Source organism: Podarcis raffonei, chromosome 5 (genome assembly GCF_027172205.1).
Source record: "Podarcis raffonei isolate rPodRaf1 chromosome 5, rPodRaf1.pri, whole genome shotgun sequence".
NCBI lineage: Eukaryota > Metazoa > Chordata > Lepidosauria > Squamata > Lacertidae > Podarcis > Podarcis raffonei.
The window spans coordinates 5,226,539-5,244,107 of record NC_070606.1 but is presented as its reverse complement, the minus strand read 5'-3'; the positions used below and the strand labels follow the sequence as shown (position 1 = coordinate 5,244,107).

Here is a 17,569-nt window from a genome sequence, read left to right as displayed (position 1 = left end):
CAGCTTTACCCGAAATGAATTTTCTGAGTTCAAGGTTGATGGGAGGACAATAATTGCCTGGCTGTCATATTGAAAAAGAACGGGGGGTGCTGGCAGATGGCAACAAGCAAAGCATGCTTTATGGATTCGGTGCCAGATTCATGAAGGGGATTGAAATTAATTATCTTTTGATATTAACTGCAGCTAAAGAAGAAGACCCTGGAAGTTACTGTCTGGGACTATGATAGATTCTCCTCCAACGACTTCCTGGGTGAGGTGAGTATCCCTTATTTCTTGCTTCACTGCCTTCCCTCGCCTGACATAGTAGTCAACTAAGAGTAGACTCATATGATGCATTTTTCATCCAGATGAGTAATTCTGATGTTCCTTGGATGCATGTTTCTGTGGAGAAAGGTGGGAAATCACAGATATAACCAGCAGCAATGGCTATGGCATTTCTCCAGATGCTGCCATTGTGGGAACTGATGCTGACTCGACTCAGTTCAGACATCATGATAAACCATAGTTAAAGAAGCTTACCTATGGTATGGTGGTGTGGTGTCTGAATTAACAAACTATGGTCTGTGACTGGCTGGTAAACAAACTATGGTTTCATGTGGTTTTGCAAATCATGGTTTGCGCTAACCCTGGTTTAATTGACAAACTATGGTTGCAACTACCATTCCTCTTCCAGAGGCTGCTGCACCATGAACATGGGAGTGAAATTACAAAGCTGAGTGCTGGCAGGATGGGAAACAGAAACAGAAAAGCTCTTGGGGTGCATCCACACCACAAATATAAATCACTCATAAAGCACTTTTGCTGTTTTACCATTCACAGGAGAATCTTGGGCACTGGGAGTTTATTGAGGACTAGAGGACTTACAATCTCCAAGGTTGAAGTTTGTGGTGTGGATGCATGTTTTGTAGTTGCCTCAAAATAGGAACATGTCTTTTTACTTACGGTATTCTGTAAAACGCCATGTACAATAATATTGATGATGACAACAACAGATACGGAAACATTAGGAAGAAAGGAGCTATTGAAATTATTTTAGCCCTCAGCCTTTTTTGCTTTTGCTTTAAATGTCTCTGTTATTATATAGCATGTCGCATATAATTCTGGGAGTCTGTTTAGCATTCTCCACTGTTTCGACTTGTGAAACTCTAGAGCTAACGCGCACATTAGCCAGATCAGAATCAGACATTGCAAGGTGTTCAGTAACAAAATCATTTGCTCTCTGTATCCTCACATAGGTATTAATTGAGCTTTCTAGTGCCTCTCAGTTGGACAATACTCCCCGGTGGTACACTCTGAAGGAGCAGAGTGAAAGCATTGACCATGGAAAATCTCACTCTGGACAGAACAGCCAGCAGTCCCCCAAACCGTCTGTCATCAAAAGCAGAAGTCACGGGATTTTCCCTGACCCATCAAAGGGTAGGAAATATTTTATCTGTGTGTGCTATAACTGTGTGGGTTATAACTTTTTTACAACTTCATGTTCCCAAGTAGCTTAGTTAGATGAACTTTTACCTAAAAACAAAGAAATGAGCTGTCATTTCCGAATCTTTGGGGGGGGGGGAGTCACCCCAAAATCTATAAATCAGTTTTTGCATATGTAACTGTATTGTAGGAATGAAAAACACGGCAGACGAGAGGTAGGTGTCACATGAGGCGTCTGACTGGGCAAGCCCCAGGCGTCTCACTTTTATTGAGTATTAACAAGCATTGCCACAGGTGTGCTTGTGGCTGATTGGTTGATACAAACACAAAGAAACTTGTTGCTGATTGGTTAACATAAATACAAGGCGGGAATTACATGTGAGAGGTGGGAATTACATGTGAACATTAATCATCGATAGATTAAAGGCTGGGAAACGAGGTTGGGACTAGACAAACATGAAACCTCCTAATTAATTATAACTAAAGATTGATATAGCATAAAACAATTACTAATGATTGATCATAACATGAAAGAATATAATAATCAAGTTCTGTAGATGTGGTCAGCTATGCATTGAGAACAGGTCATCATGAACTTAAGATGAACTGAGCAAGGAAGGAATGTCTCGGTGTTTGGAACAAGTTTGTACAGTGTGTGCAGAAACAGAGAAAAGAATATAAGCGAGACTTCCCAGAATGCCAGAGAAAAGAAGCAATACTTCCCATTCCCATAAAGCCACAGTTATGTGCAGTAAAAGAACTTATGTGCAGAAAGAGAACTTCCCTTCACTGTATAATGCATTATGTGATATGCACAACATGTATTATAATACAGGGAAAACAGAACTTGCAATTCTTCTAATATTTGTATAATCTTTTGTGCATTGTACATTGCTTCTTATTGCTTAGAATAAATAGAAGTTGAAGTTTGTCTTTGTCACCCGCATGTCTTTGATAACCATTATATTTCCCCTGCAGATATGCAGGTGCCCACCATTGAGAAGTCCCACAGCAGTCCAGGAAGCTCCAAATCTTCCTCTGAAGGACACCTGCGCTCTCATGGGCCTTCGCGGAGCCAAAGCAAAACCAGCGTCACTCAAACGCACCTTGAAGATGCTGGGGCAGCCATCGCCGCTGCTGAAGCAGCTGTCCAACAGCTCCGCCTTCAACCAAGTAAAAGACGCAAATAAAATTCCTCAGCATGGCAGCTTAATGTTCAACTGTTGCCTTCCTCCCCACCCCCCTCCTTCGCTTCCCACCCCCCAAACTCTTTCCCTGCTGGGCTTTTCTTTCTGCTCTTAGCACAATGTGTGTTCCACCTGTTCAGTGTTCTCTCCGTGTGTGTCTGTGTGTAGATCCATATAAATATAATATATTCCTCCTATTTAGAAGTCCTCTTTTATTTGCATAGAATGCAGTAGAACTGGCTGTTTCTCTACTAGGGTCTCCATTTGTCCACTGTCTGTCCACATCTTGTGGTAAAATTCTGCTGTGTGCTGTTGCTTTGGTGCCACTAAATGCCTCAACCATAATTCAAACTTCATAGACTTGGTTTCTAGCCTCCTAAGTAAGATCCTGCGGTTTAGCAAGGAACACAGATTGCTAACATTAGGAAGCAAATGAGAAAGAGACATATTGGGCAATGTCACCCTTTGCAGCTCAAAGACCTTAAGAATGTCATAAGACTTCCCTGGAAAAAGGTCGCTCAGTGCTGATAAATGTTGACAGTTTTAATCTTTGGACAGGATTATTTGAAGCAACAGATGTTTTCTTAGGTCAATAGCATTTTTGTGGAGCACAAAAGTTAACATACAGATAATTACTGAGGAAATATTGGTAACGTTAACAGCCATATCATTAGCTCTGCTAGAGTGACATTATATAGGGGTGGGTTTGATTTTTTTGTTGTTGTTCTTAGTCTGCAGTGAGGTTGTACAATTACAACTTTTACATACCCCCCTCCCTTCACAGAATTACAGGTTGAGGCTTTAGTCACCTGCAAATTAATATAATCCAACTGTAGCGTCATTGTGTTTGTCTCCATGATTATTTGGTGTGCCATATAATCAGCATTGCATATTGCAGAAAGCAGAAAATAAATTTCCCTCCATCTTCTTCATTGTTGTTAATGAAAAAGAAACAGCCAGTTTAATTACCCTTTAATGCTGTGCATGTGGTGTCTCTTTGGTCTCTGAAGACACTTTGCCTATTTAAATCCAGAAGAGAAAACCCCCCCACTTTGTTTGCATGACTAACATTTAAGCTGGTTCCATCTGAGGATACATACTTTGGGTTTCCATTCCACCTACACTGCCACAGCAGCACATAAAAGCGGTCAGTCTAATCATGCAAGGAAGCAGCACAGACACAGCATAGCAGGAGTCCTCCCCATTCAAAGAACTCAGTCTGACAATCTGCCTTCACCAGCCAGTGACAACAAAGACCAAAGCCAACTAGCCCTCAGGAAAGTGATGTCTGATGGACCGGCCAAGCCTGAAGGAGGTGAGCCCAAAGACATGGCCAAGAAGTCAGCCTTGACCAAATGCCTTCTTGCCATGCCTGCTAATTCATCCTTACACATTGAACTTATCTCTCCAGCCCTCTCTGCGGTATTCAGGTTGGGTTGAAAAGCCCTAGGCCCATCTTACAGCTCATGTGCAAACCCCATTTTGAAAGATTGTGCTGAGTCCAAAGTCTAGAACGTTCTGAGACAGGGAAGCTCCAGCAGCACGCAAAAATGGGGCTATCTGGGCTCACACTGCCTAATAAATGGCATGCGTTTAACATGAACTGCTTAAGCATGATTAAATCATTCTTTTTATTTGAGTAAAGACTAGCATGGCACACTGGGATTTCAACTTGGACACAGCATTGGTTGTTGTTATCATTTGCATATCTAGTGTGTTTTCACCTGTGAAAGTTCACAGCAAGGAAGAAGAAGAAGAAGAAGAAGAAGAAGAAGAAGAAGAAGAAGAAGAAGAAGAAGAAGAAGAGATGGTGTTCCTTTTGACATGACACATAAAGCTATATCTACATTCAAAAGTCTTCTAGTTTGTCTCAGAAGGAGTCATGGTCCTTTCCATAGATTTTGGAGTATTTTTAGGACAAAACTGCTCCTGGGTGCCGAGGATAGAGACTGCTGCTCAATGGATGGAGGTTCCTCGACGGCAGTCCTGGCATGAAGAGAGATCTGCAAATTGTAGGAGCCATCCCTTACCAGGACTGCCCTCTGGGAACCCCAGGAATAGAAATTCACTGTAAGAATTTCCGTATCTCTCATGTTCATTTCTCTGAGAACCATTTCAGACATAGGAAGGAGAAGAAGCCCTGTTACATACTCCCTTAGCTCCTCTCAATCATGACTGAAGGGGAGGTTTTACATCTCCTTACCCCAGGAATGGAATGATCTCTCTGAAATAGGAGATACACAATTCACCGTTGGACCTGACAGAGAAATTTGGGTGACGAAAACATGACCAGAGTTTAAACTAGGGAGTGGGCATAGCTGCTCCCGCCTCAGCCTTCTTGTGCTGATCAGGAGGGGCTGAAGGAGTTTTGTCAGTGCAGTCAAGTGATCATGCCTGCAAGCACCCCTGGGGCCATTATCAAGGTTCCTGGTGGTCAGGAAGCTTGTGTGCCCAGCCCAAGGCCTCTTCAGACCTTTCTACTCAACATGAGAAGTTCAGGGGTGCGGTGTGTGTGCCCAGCTTGTGTGGGGACATTGTGTATGTGCCTACTTCCCCTCCCCAGTTTAAGCCCTCGTGTATTCTCCTGAACACATGAAAAAGGCTGTGGTGATCCACTGATCCACATTCAATCTTTCTCCCACTGGTGGCTCCTATGGTGTGGCTGCAGTCTCCGTGGGGGACTGGAATGGTTATGGGAGTCTAGTCTTAGTTTCAAGCTTAAGCAGTGCATTCAAAGATAGCATCTCCTTGGTGATTGTTAAGAAGGGCAGGGCTTCCCAACCAGCTATTTTAGCAACCAAAGTTACTTCTGCTTGGAAGATGGAGAGAGGCTGACTCTGCAAAGGATTCTGAGTTGCAGGGAATGAGCACCTGTCGCATCAACTGGCTGGCTCTCTCTAGGGAAACACTCTTTGGACTACCAAACTCAACAGACACCAGCTCTGGATACAAAAGCAGTGTCAAAGTTACAGAAAATCATTTCTTTTGAATAGATCTTTCGGTGTTGTCCTTATCCAACTGTGGAAGAGCATCATTAGCCTCTAATGCACTGATTTATTGATTATCTTTTTACTTAGGTCAGGACACTTTTGGGGGAGGGAGTATCATTGTCAACTAAAGTCTGGTCCCCAAGCTACTTCTCACAAGGCGAATTTACCACATCAGTTTCATGTGGTGAACATTCTGTTTGACTGACCCTACATATGATGAGAGAGTGCATTTTCCATGGCAGGAACCCACCAAAAACTTGATATCATAAATACTAGCTCTCACCATATGAGGTTCTTTTAAACTAAAAATTCATGACGTGAAACGGGTGCATTAAAATTACAGCGGAAGAGTCCAAAGGTGATATGAGAATCAGGCATAAGAAAGTGATTTTGTAGGCAACATGACTGCAGATAAGCGGGTTCTTGCGCTCATGCTTAAAGTTGGAAATAGGACTTTTCTAAATTGCATGAGAAACCGACACATCTAGGGAAGTTGTTCCACTGCAGAATTTGCATCTGAACACATAAGAAACCAGCACATGCCATGTGAAGACCAAGGGGTGGTACAGTGGCTGAAGTGGTTGCCCAGCAGTCCATTTGTCCCTTAACATTGTCCCTCCATGCAAGTAAAGCCTGAATAGGTCCTGAAAGTGATCTCTCAAAGACTTTCCAGTCAGCTTCATGGCAGCGTGGGGATTTGAACACAGGTCTTCTCCATCCGCTAAATCAACTGTCTCAAGGTTACCTCACTGGCAATGGAGCACGGAAAGAGTCCCTTTTTGCATTTTTGGAGTTGCATTTTCCTACTTCTGTGCTTTAGCCCTGCATATAGATTGTTGTTTGTTTATTTTTTTGTTTATTTGTTTTGTTTTGTTTGTTTTGGTACTGAATTGCTTTTAGGGCAACCATTATGACTGTGCAGGGAGAGGGAGCTCCTATCAATCTGATCCTTTCCTGTTCAGAGCTGTTTCAAAAACCAGGGCCTCTCTGGCATATTCAGTCATTGCTTTGCAAGAATCCTTCATACTGTAAATAATTTTGCTGCTCAATAAACCTTCTTTGTAATAGGCTTCTCAGTACCTAATTCCCAGAAAAATTAAATGGGCTTTTGTCACCGCCAAAAAAGAAACAATTTTCAGAGAGCCAACCCATTATTCAGTCTATAGACATCAATAATCTGTAGCTGTCGCTGGGCTCTGCTTTTTCCTGTTTGAGTGCTGTCACATTTCAGTGCTCTTGCTTTCGCTAGGTACTCTCCCACCTTTCTATGGTGACATGCAATTTCATGAAATTGCTCAGATGCTTTATCTGAAAACTCCCATTTGGCAAATGTATTGGGCTGTGACCTGAACCTTTGGAGCATATGGAAACGAGTTGTTTGCAAAGCTTTGGAGCATCATGGCCCTAACCTGTGATACACTATCATAAACTTATAAGCCATAGCTGGAGCACATTTTTTAAGAAACAACAACAGCAACCCACAACATATATAAATATATTAATCAATGTGTATTTTCTAGAAAGCGCAATATCTGTTTTAGTTTTTAGTGGTGTTGTATTGTCCTGGGCAATAGTGTTGCTCAAATGTACACTGCTGCAGTTAATCATTGACAAGAATAATTTGTATGACATTGCAGCTTCACATATTTCTCAATTTGCCCCAAATGAGAGAGGTAACAAGCACGGGGACATCAAAATAAGGAATGAATATAAATTTGTGGGTGAGGGAAATTCTCCAATATTTTTGTTGGAGATTTGTGAACACAGCATGACTGGACTGGTATTGTTTCCTTTGGTCAATATTTGGAACAAAACAGAGACTGTAACATGTTCTAAGCTTTTAACTTGCAGTTGAGAAATATATTCAAGTAGTTATGTGGTGTCTAGAGAAGATGTTGCCTGTCTAGTATCTGTATTCATCATTTGGGTTCCCCCCTCCTTTTTACTGTGTACACTTTCTCAAAAGGCCTTCAGTAGTGTGACGTTTGAGCTGTTGACCAGAATTAGTAAGGATTAATTGTACAATGTCATTGCTGTTGCTAGATGAATATTGTTTCAATTTTCAAACCATTGTGAGGAAATTAAAATTGTATTTTCCAGTTATAAATTAGCCTTGATGTGTATTGTTGAATAGGTTTCCCGGAACCTATTTAGAGCAACATTTTGTGAGAATTTTCTGTTCTTACTCCACATGATTGCTAGGTGCTACTTGTATTGCTGACACTGATGTCACTCTAGGCTATTTGGTAATCCTTCATTCCTACCCTGTACAGCAAGACCTACGAACCACCGACCGGGAGAAAGTTCAGTCTCCTCCACTGGTTCTTCAGCCAGTACCTTTGGCAGCGGATACAGCATGGACAGTGAAGGAAGCAGCAGCAGTACCACCACTGTGGACACCAATCTCTTTCCCATTCCAAGAATGTAAGAATTTCTAAAAAATGTAATGAGTTGTTGCTTTTACTAGCCATGGAAAGACGAATGAGAGGTTCCTACTTTAACCCTCAAGGAACGGCCATATTTCCTCCCCTGCTTCCCAACACATACTTACGTGCAACGTCATTGCATGCATGTGTGTGCTAAACAGTACACTGGTGGGATTAAAGCTGTAGTTCCACTGAACACAGTATTTTAAACTTTTGTATATTTTCCCAGAATATAGTCATCAAACCAATGAAAATTAGAGCAGTGATAATAATATCTTTTTTAAAGAAAAAATTAGCCAACATAGCAGATGTCATAGCAAATATTATCTAGACACATGCCAATCTAGAATTCTGACAAAAGTTTGGTGAAAAAGAAGCATGCAATAACCACAAGATTCAGTTCAGATTCCTAAAGCACTTGGGAGGCTACTCAGTTTGGCCTGAGATCTAAATGCCAAGTTCACCTAGGGGGGAAATGAAGCTTTGTTCCCTTCCCAAATTCACTACAGTGGTACCTCTGGTTACGTACTTAATTCGTTCTGGAGGTCCGTTCTTAACCTGAAACTGTTCTTAACCTGAAGCACCACTTTAGCTAATGGGGCCTCCCGCTGCTGCCGCGCCACCAGAGCATGATTTCTGTTCTCATCCTGAAGCAAAGTTCTTAACCCGAGGTAATATTTCTGGGTTAGCGGAGTCTGTAACCTGAAGCGTATGTAACCTGAAGCGTATGTAACCCAAGGTACCACTGTATTGGGAATTTTTGAAATGGCTATAACTTTCCCCCCATTTCATAGAAATGGTTGAAGTTTTCAGGCATAATAGTCCACCCTGAGTGGACTAAGCCTGCAAAATTACATGCAAATACAAACAGGTTGAGAGTTTTTTGGCCTTGGCACCTTTTAAAGTTTGATTTCTTTGTTGTTTGGTTTTAGAATGAACCCTGAGCAGGGGACTCTGGGGTAGGGGGGACCTATGAGGAAAGCTGCCATTCCCCTATGTTATACTGAACCCAATTTATTAATGCAGAATAGAGTGGGGAAAATTGCACATTTTTAAGTAAAATATGTGTAGGTTTTACAAGCAACAAACCAACCCACCACTTTTGAAAATGACCTAATTCTGATATTGTTGGAAGTGACACTAATAATTTTTCTTCCTCCCTTTCATGGTGGGGCAGGAAAGACAGCAAGGAGATAGACAAATCCTCGGCTATGCCAAGGATAGGAGGGTCTCTGCCAGGGTGAAGGAGAAGAAAGATAAAGAAGAGGGTGGAGCTAGCCACCCTCCCCATTTCCCTCTGAAAAACTAGCTATCAACTGAATTTATTATGCTGATTAAATGTATGAATAAGCCAGTAGCTGACAAATACTCTGCTAATGCAAATTTCCTTCTCAACTGACTAATCATTATTGACCATAGGAAATGCCAAGTGATTAATCAACTGACTAATCAGTATTTGGGGACCACAATAAGTGGCAAGGCTTTATTTTGTTCCCAAGGCAATATGTTTGAGGGCTCAGAAGCAGGACTGTGGAGTAAACTATGGCCACTTGAACTATGGCTTGTGAGATAAGGGTAGAATAGGTTGCAGTTGCTCTCTTCCCTACTCCCCCAGTTTGGATAATCTTGCAAAGTCTTTCTCTTCTATGGCCCATTTCACATTTCATAGTAAAATCGTAGTTAATGGTTTGCTATGAACAAACTATGATCCCACACCAGAGTGGTGCATGCTCTAGTTATCTCTCGCTTAGACTACTGCAATGCGCTCTATGTGGGGCTACCTTTGAAGGTGACCCGGAAACTACAACTAATCCTGAATGCGGCAGCTAGACTGGTGACTGGGGGCGGCCACTGAGATCACATAACACTGGTCTTGAAAGACCTACATTGGCTCCCAGTACGTTTCCGAGCACAATTCAAAGTGTTGGTGCTGACTTTTAAATCCCTAAACGGCCTCGGCCCAGTATACCTGAAAGAGCGTCTCCACCCCCATCACTGAGGTCCATCTCCAAGGGCCTTCTGGTGGTTCCCTCACTGCGAGAAGTGAGGTTACAGGGAACCAGGCAGAGGGCCTTCTCGGTAGTGGCACCCGCCCTGTGGAACGCCCTCCCACCAGATTTCAAAGAGAAAAACAACTACCAGACTTTTAGAAGACATTTGAAGGCAGCCCTGTTTAGGGAACCTTTTAATGTTTAACCGACCATTGTATTTTAATATTTTGTTGGAAGCTGCCCAGAGTGGCTAGGGAAACCCAGCCAGATGGGCGGGGTATAAATAATAAATTATTATTATAATATTATTATTGTGGTTTGTTTCATTCAAACAAACCTTGGTTTATTGGGGGCACAACAAACTATAATCCCTGGTTTAGTTATTGTAGTCTGTTTCCTCCATGTGCTAATAAGGGATGAGTAGAACAGACTAGAAAGGTGTGATTGTGACAGACCATTAACTATTGCTCAATATGACAAATGAACAAGGTCTATGCGTCTGTTTTAGGTACCAGTGAAGAACAGTAAACTTCCTGCTCTAGTGATTCCATTTGGTTATAAAGAACTGGCTTGTAACCTTATGTTCTAAAGTCCGTAAAAGGAATAAAGCCAAAACTTGGCCCCAGGAGATTGTATTTCAGAAGCACTTATATGCATTAAGTCTTCCTTGATTTGCTATAGGACAGCAGTGCTTTTGTACGCTAAGTCAGTAGAAGATAAAAAGAAATCATCCATCTTATTCTTTTAAGTTTCCTCTTCAGTAGTTCTAGTAGAAAAGTCAATTCATGCTGCAAATTTCCATATGATTAAGAATTTATATTTAATCTTTCTGCCTGTAGATAAAAACAAATTATTCCCTGAAGTCAAATAAAAAAGTTTTAATCATATTTTTCAACTTCAGGCCTGTAATTATTTTATACTAATCCCTACTAATATAATACAGCTTCGGGAACTGCTTGAGGGTGAATGTTTTAAAATATTGAAAGTAAGTTCCTCTAGGAAAGATGTCTATAGAAAGATTCCTGAGCTTACACACTGATTGGAGCTGAAAATTGATCAGGTAATCCCTCAACGGAGGAATGATGAAATATGGTTGACCAAAACATCCTGATTATTAGTAAAATCTAAGACAGCAAATGTTTATACAGAATTTGTGAGACCGTCTCTTCCCATATGAATGGAGCCAGACTGTGCAATCATAATCTTTGTGTGCCTCCACCACGAGAGGTCCAGAGGCTGGCCACACAAGAACGGGCCTTTTCTGTGGTGGGTCTCCGTTTATGGAACGCTCTTCAGAGAGTGGTTCACCTGGCACCACCATTATATATCTTTAGGCACCAGGCAAAAACTTCCCTCTATAACCAGGCATTTGGCCTTTTAGACGTAGGTGAGATGTTTTTAATATACCATATTTTTCGCTCTATAAGACGCACCAGACCACAAAACGCACCTAGATTTTGGAGGAGGAAAACAAGAAAAAAAATATTCTGAATCTCAGAAGCCAGAACAGCAAGAGGAATCGCTGCGCAGTGAAAGCAGCAAGCCCTCTTGCTGTTCTGGCTTCTGGGATAGCTGCGCAGCCTGCATTCGCTCCATAAGACGCACACACATTTCCCCTTACTTTTTAGAAGTGAAAAAGTGAGTCTTATAGAGCAAAAAATACGGTATTTCTTTTTCCTCTTGGTTTTTATGAATCTCTGTGGAGTGGAGTCAGCTGTCTGTTTGTTGGATTGTAAGTCACTTTGGGTTGCCCTGGGCAAGATAAAGCGACTAACAAATTTAATAAATAAAATAAAAATAATAATTAATAAATAGGGTGACACTGCTCTACCCAGAACTACCCCAATGGCATCAGCTTCAAATGTTTACCCAATATCAATTATCCTTCAATTTACAGATAAGTGAGAAGGTACAGTGAATATCTGGCCAATTTTTCGTGTGTGAGCACAGACAAAGGCACAGTTCGCACATGAAGACATTCACATAGTGCCCTGTGATCGGGGGGAGTGAAGCAGCTTCCTCTGCTGCTGCTGGAGAAGTGGTGCCAGGATCAGTGCTGATTTCTGGTGAGATCTTGCTGAAATCTCACCAGAAACCAGAAGAGGCATGGCGGGGAGGGACAGCACTTCCTGTTTCAACTCACATGGAAAAACGAGATGTGCTGTCCCTGCATGTAAAGGCCTTGCCCCGCTCTGCCCCACGTAAACAACATTCTTGCACGTCTTAAACAGCGCATAAGCTACTTGTGGCCAGCACTTGAGCAGACACCAAGCCAGGCTCGCACCTCCCAACAGAATGCAGGTTGTGAGATATCCCTGTGCGACAATCCCTTCAGCTGCCATCTGTTTTCCTAGTGTTAAAAGAATCCAGCTACAACCAGAGGATCTCTTCTGAGTGTGAAAACGTGCTTCATGTGGCAAATTGTTCAACAGCTTGCACATCTGCATTTGGAAATGAACAAGCAGGTGGGGGGAGGGGTTGCTTCTGCTGATAGCCGCTGCCTTTTTGCAAATTTAAAAACCATTATGGGTCGTGAATTCCAATAAATGAATATTTCATATTGATTCAACCTGTAAACATTTTAAATCAAAAAAATATTATTTATTAAATTTGTATGCCGCCCTATCCCCCTAGATCTCAGGGTGGTATGTTGCGTCATTTGATGGTGGAGGCTTTTTTTAATAGCTGCTCAACTGTATTTTTCAACAGAGGAAAGATGAGCCAGAATGGGCAAGAACCAGTGAAGCAAACAGGATTAATGGAGGCTGAAGGTAAACTGAATATTGTCAATGCTAGAATGATACATTTTAAAAGTTCATAGAAAACTAACTGTTGGTTTTTATTTTCTATACTGAAGCATCTGGGGGGGAAACACACTACACATTAAGATAGTTTCCAGATGTTGCTATGAAGAGTGACATTAGGGAGAATTACAAATCTCCGAAAAAGTTCATATAAAAGGTGCTTCCTGTTGTTCATATAAAAGGTGCTTCCTGTTGTGAGAATTTTACACCAGCATCACCAAAAACCAAATCAACCTCTTTTTGCACAGGACAAGTTGAGGGCAATATTAGAAAGTGCAATGAAATGTTGACAACTGGCTTCTTTGCAAAAATAATTATGCAGAGATTATAATGCAGAGACCATTATTTAAGGTGTATACTTCCACTTGCAATCCTCTCACATATGTATAATATATATATGCAGCCGTTTGTAAAATAATGGCTACAAAGATGAAGCCAAAGTTCTGTGGTGAGATGTGGGTAGTAAATAACACGGTGTCAGCTTTTGAATTATTATTCCTATAGGCATATTTGATTTATTTTCACCCTGAAGAGCTAATGATGCTTAAGATCTTTGGTTCAGTGAACCAGGGAGACATAGAGGAAAGCAATCGGTGTACGTGGGGAAATAATGTGCATCAAGCTTGTTCGTTCTCACCTTCCTAAGCCTGATCTTAGTTGCTCCAAGGGCTAAAATAGGGTTTGGAATGAATGTCAGCAGTTAGTGCAGCAGTCTCTCCCGGATTTGTTTATTCTCTCTTAAGGAAAACCTAACACCTTATCAGTCCATATTACCATAAGGAGCAGAAATGAATGCATGCAACTCATGAGGGATGGGCCATTCCTTGATGGTCACACTATAGTTGGATCAGGCTAGGTATCTAGAAAGCTTTGGGCAGCCTAAGATGGAATGAAGATTCTCACAGACCCTACCCAAACCTTCACTGATTTCCAGAAGACTGGCATCAATGGTGGTAATGGGGGCTCTCAGTCTTCCTCTTTGCTGGAGGACAACATGGAAACGACAACAAGGAGGGTACACTTGGTACCCTGAAGTGCCTGGCTTCTGATTCAGAGGTAGACTGGTACCCCCAGGTGCTTTGCTGTGGGTCAGATTCACGTGGCACTGATGGTGGTAATTTTTGCAGTTTTCCTACTCTTGGGGCCATTTTTGGCCTTTTTGCACCTTTTCACAGTTTAGATCAATTTATTTATTTTCTGGCGCCACACAGATATTATTTGAAATATAAGTGAGATGCCACCTGAGTTAGGCTTTCCTTCCACCCTCTTTGGCTTTGCGTGCAACAATCACTGAGATCATTGAATACTCTGAATGTGCAATCACTTCCTACACACGCTGGGATGACCCCAAGACAGAGCTCTATAGGTTTACTAAAAGGTAAAGGTAAAGGGACCCCTGCCCGTACGGGCCAGTCTTGCCAGACTCTAGGGTTGTGCGCTCATCTCACCCTATAGGCCGGGAGCCAGCGCTGTCCGCAGACACTTCCGGGTCACGTGGCCAGCGTGACAAGCTGCATCTGGCGAGCCAGCGCAGCACACGGAACGCCGTTTACCTTCCCGCTGGTAAGCGGTCCCTATTTATCTACTTGCACCCGGGGGTGCTTTCGAACTGCTAGGTTGGCAGGCATAGGTTTACTACATGGTTGTTATTGTTACCTGAGTTGTCCCTGTAGCATCCGCCTGGTAAGCCCCAACCATGTTGTAATGTAAATGTTAACACAACATCCCTTAAACCAAGCTTTAGAGCAGGGGTCAGCAAACTAAGTCCCGGGGCCCGGATTAGGCCCAATTTCTTCCATGGTTTTCATGCTGGAAATGTTCCATTTTGTTCTTCATCTCTATGCTGATTACTGTTGCTTGATCTTATCCCCGGACATGCAAATAATCCTGCATGCTACTCAAACTCTGACTATACCCCCCTTAGACCGCTGGTTGGCAAGCCACATCAGCATCTATGCTATCTACTGTCTCTACAATTAACCAGATATATAACAAAAGATCCAATTTCTCTTTAAATGATGGCCTGCTCCATGAGTATCATTTTAATCAATATAACATAGTTACTGACCAGATGAGCGCTGATCTGAGGGAAATGGATATTGAGCCAAGATTTTGCAGAGAAAACTGGCCACCTTGAATTCCCTAATAGCAGACACTGTAATGGTAATTGAATATCTATTTTTAGTTTTAGTCTTCAAAGTCATGTCCAAAAGTGCTGGAGGCTGGAGATTGCAAAAACCATTGAAAGTCCTTATAAATCAATAAATCATGTTCTTTGCGCAACAGCAGGAAACAACTCTTGTGGAGCCCCATTGTATCCCCAGCAAGGGGCCTGAGTAAAAATAAACTAATACTGTATACCCTGAAGTGCCTAAAGTGGGATTTCTTCTGGATAAACACAGATAGGATCAGGCGGCATGACAAACGGCCTCCTCTTGCCCCACTCCTTTTCCCTGAGGGAAACCGCCCTTGACCACTCAGTCAGAGCAAAACGCCATTCGGGTTTTCCCTGGAAGGCCATTTGTTCTGCACTATCGCTAAGGAGCGGAACTTCCCTTGCAAAGGAGTGGGGCAAGCAGAAATCGGCTGCGTCCCATGCTTTCTAAGCAAGGCATAGGTGGAAGTGTGAACAAGCCCAAAGCCCTTTAGGACTAAAATGGGTGTGCGGAAGAACCAAAGAAGCCCATAGAGCCAATGCAGGCACCCATCCTCTGTGCTGATGCTTCCACACCTGAAATGTGCTACAGTACATCCCATTGCTGTTCCATCATATTTATGTTTCTACTGGAGAGGTTACTAGTTTTTAGATTTGCTCATGGTTTGGGAGAAATGAAGGGACACAGGTGGCGCTGTGGGTTAAACCACAGAGCCTAGGGCTTGCCGATCAGAAGGTCGGCGGTTCGAATCCTCGCAACGGAGTGAGCTCCCGTTGCTCTGTCCCAGCTCCTGCCAACCTAGCAGTTCAAAAGCATGAAGTGCAAGTAGATAAATGGGTACCACTCTGGTGGGAAGGCAAACGGCATTTCTGTGCGCTGCTCTGGTTCGCCAGAAGCGGCTTAGTCATGCTGGCCACATGACCCGGAAGCTGTACGCCGGCTCCCTCAGCCAGTAAAATGAGATGAGCACCACAACCCCAGAGTCATCCGTGACTGGACCTAACGCTCAGGGGTCCCTTTACCTTTACCTGGGAGAAATGACATCACAGCTTCTAGATCAGTAACACGGAGGGGGGGATTTAAGATACCTGGCACAGGGAGTGGGGATTGTCCACAAATATATCCGCAAATTTTTGTACTTTGCCTAATGGTTAATCTGGCCCTGATATTAACTTTTTACAAAAGTTGTGTAGTGCATTTTCAGAGAGGCATACATATTTTGGGGGGAGTTGGTGTCCTGCATCTCACTGCTTCATAGCTGCATAAAAATACTTCTCATTTATCACAAAGGTATGTTTGGTGCTGCCCTGAGCAGGGTCACATCTTCTGTCTAGGGCTCTTGATAGTCTGAGATTAATCAACGCCAAAATATTTAAAGGAGAAAAATATCAGTGAGCTTGATCTCTGTTGCTGAATAATGGCTTTCATGCTGAGAGAGTGGTACAGAGCAATCGAAAGGTGCCTCTCTGCATTTGGTCCTCTGTGTGCATCAGTCTATACAAGCAGTTTCTTTATTTTCTGGCATGCTGCTGTTTACTGCAAAGACATACTCTAGGAGGAGTCATCCCCAGGATAATGGAGTCTTAATAGCACTAAAGACCCATGATGTAAGAATACTTTAAATCTTCCTTTCTTTCTTTAAGTTCCCCTGCCTTTAACCCATTGTTCTTAGCAATCTCCCTAGTCTATGCATTCTCCAGAAACTTCCTACTCTGGGAAATTTGGCAACTATTTAGCCAGATATGGTGCTTCCTTCACAATTAGGGATCATTTTGCTTCAAAACCTTCACCAGCTAAGCACTGGTAAAATCATGCTGTTTTTAGGACCAACTGACGATGTTTGCAAGGCAGCTTCTAATTTGCACAGAACTCTTCGAGCCGGTTCATATTTTAAAATCCTCTTTGCAGGGCCGTTCTATGGAACTTAGGCCAAGTAGAGGAAGTGTATATGTGTTCAGCATCATATTTCTTCTTGTATTTTTGAAACATCAGCTGGCAAGGTAAAACTGATGGTGTGTGGTTGCTGGGGGCAGGGGCTAACCATGTTTCAAGACCAGGTGTCCCATATCTTGGTACCTGCCTGCTGCTTTCTGCCTGTAAGAACATAAGAACAGCTGGCTCAGGCCAAAGGCCCATCTAGTCCAGCAGTCTGTTCTCACATAAGCCTGTAGGAAGTCTGCACGTAGGACCCAGTTGCAACAATGCTCTCCCCATTTGCAATTCCCAGTAACGGGCCTTTGGAGGCAATACTACCTCCAGCAGCAGAGGTAGGTGGAACATCACTCTCAGAGCTAGTAGTAGCCATGGAGAGCCTTATTCTTCATGAATTGGTCTGATGCTCTTCTAAAGGCATCTAAGGTGGTGGCACCACTAGCTCCTATGGCAGGGAATTCCATAATTTAACTCTGCACTGTGTGAAGAAGGACTCTCATTGCTGCTGCCTTGAGTGCTGGAAGAAAGACCTTCTCTCTGCTGCAAGACGCATTTTGATCTGGTCTAGGGGGCAAAGCCCAGACTCACCCTGAACAGCTAAAAGAGGCTCCTGGGAGGCCACTGGGACATTGCTGGAACAACTCTTGGGTTGGGGCAACTG

The 17,569-nt window shown here is 42.8% G+C and overlaps 1 protein-coding gene across 1 annotated transcript in view; it reads left to right on the top strand.

Annotated features, from left to right (window-relative positions):
- The window catches only part of PCLO (piccolo presynaptic cytomatrix protein), a 204,764-nt gene that overhangs the window by 169,571 nt on the left and 17,624 nt on the right, over window positions 1–17,569 (top strand). The window contains exons 17-22 of the mRNA XM_053387679.1: window positions 184–255; window positions 1,236–1,416; window positions 2,401–2,595; window positions 3,850–3,924; window positions 7,873–8,023; window positions 12,726–12,787. Of these exons, the coding sequence (XP_053243654.1) occupies window positions 184–255; window positions 1,236–1,416; window positions 2,401–2,595; window positions 3,850–3,924; window positions 7,873–8,023; window positions 12,726–12,787 (736 nt within the window). The remainder of the gene's footprint in view (window positions 1–183; window positions 256–1,235; window positions 1,417–2,400; window positions 2,596–3,849; window positions 3,925–7,872; window positions 8,024–12,725; window positions 12,788–17,569) is intronic.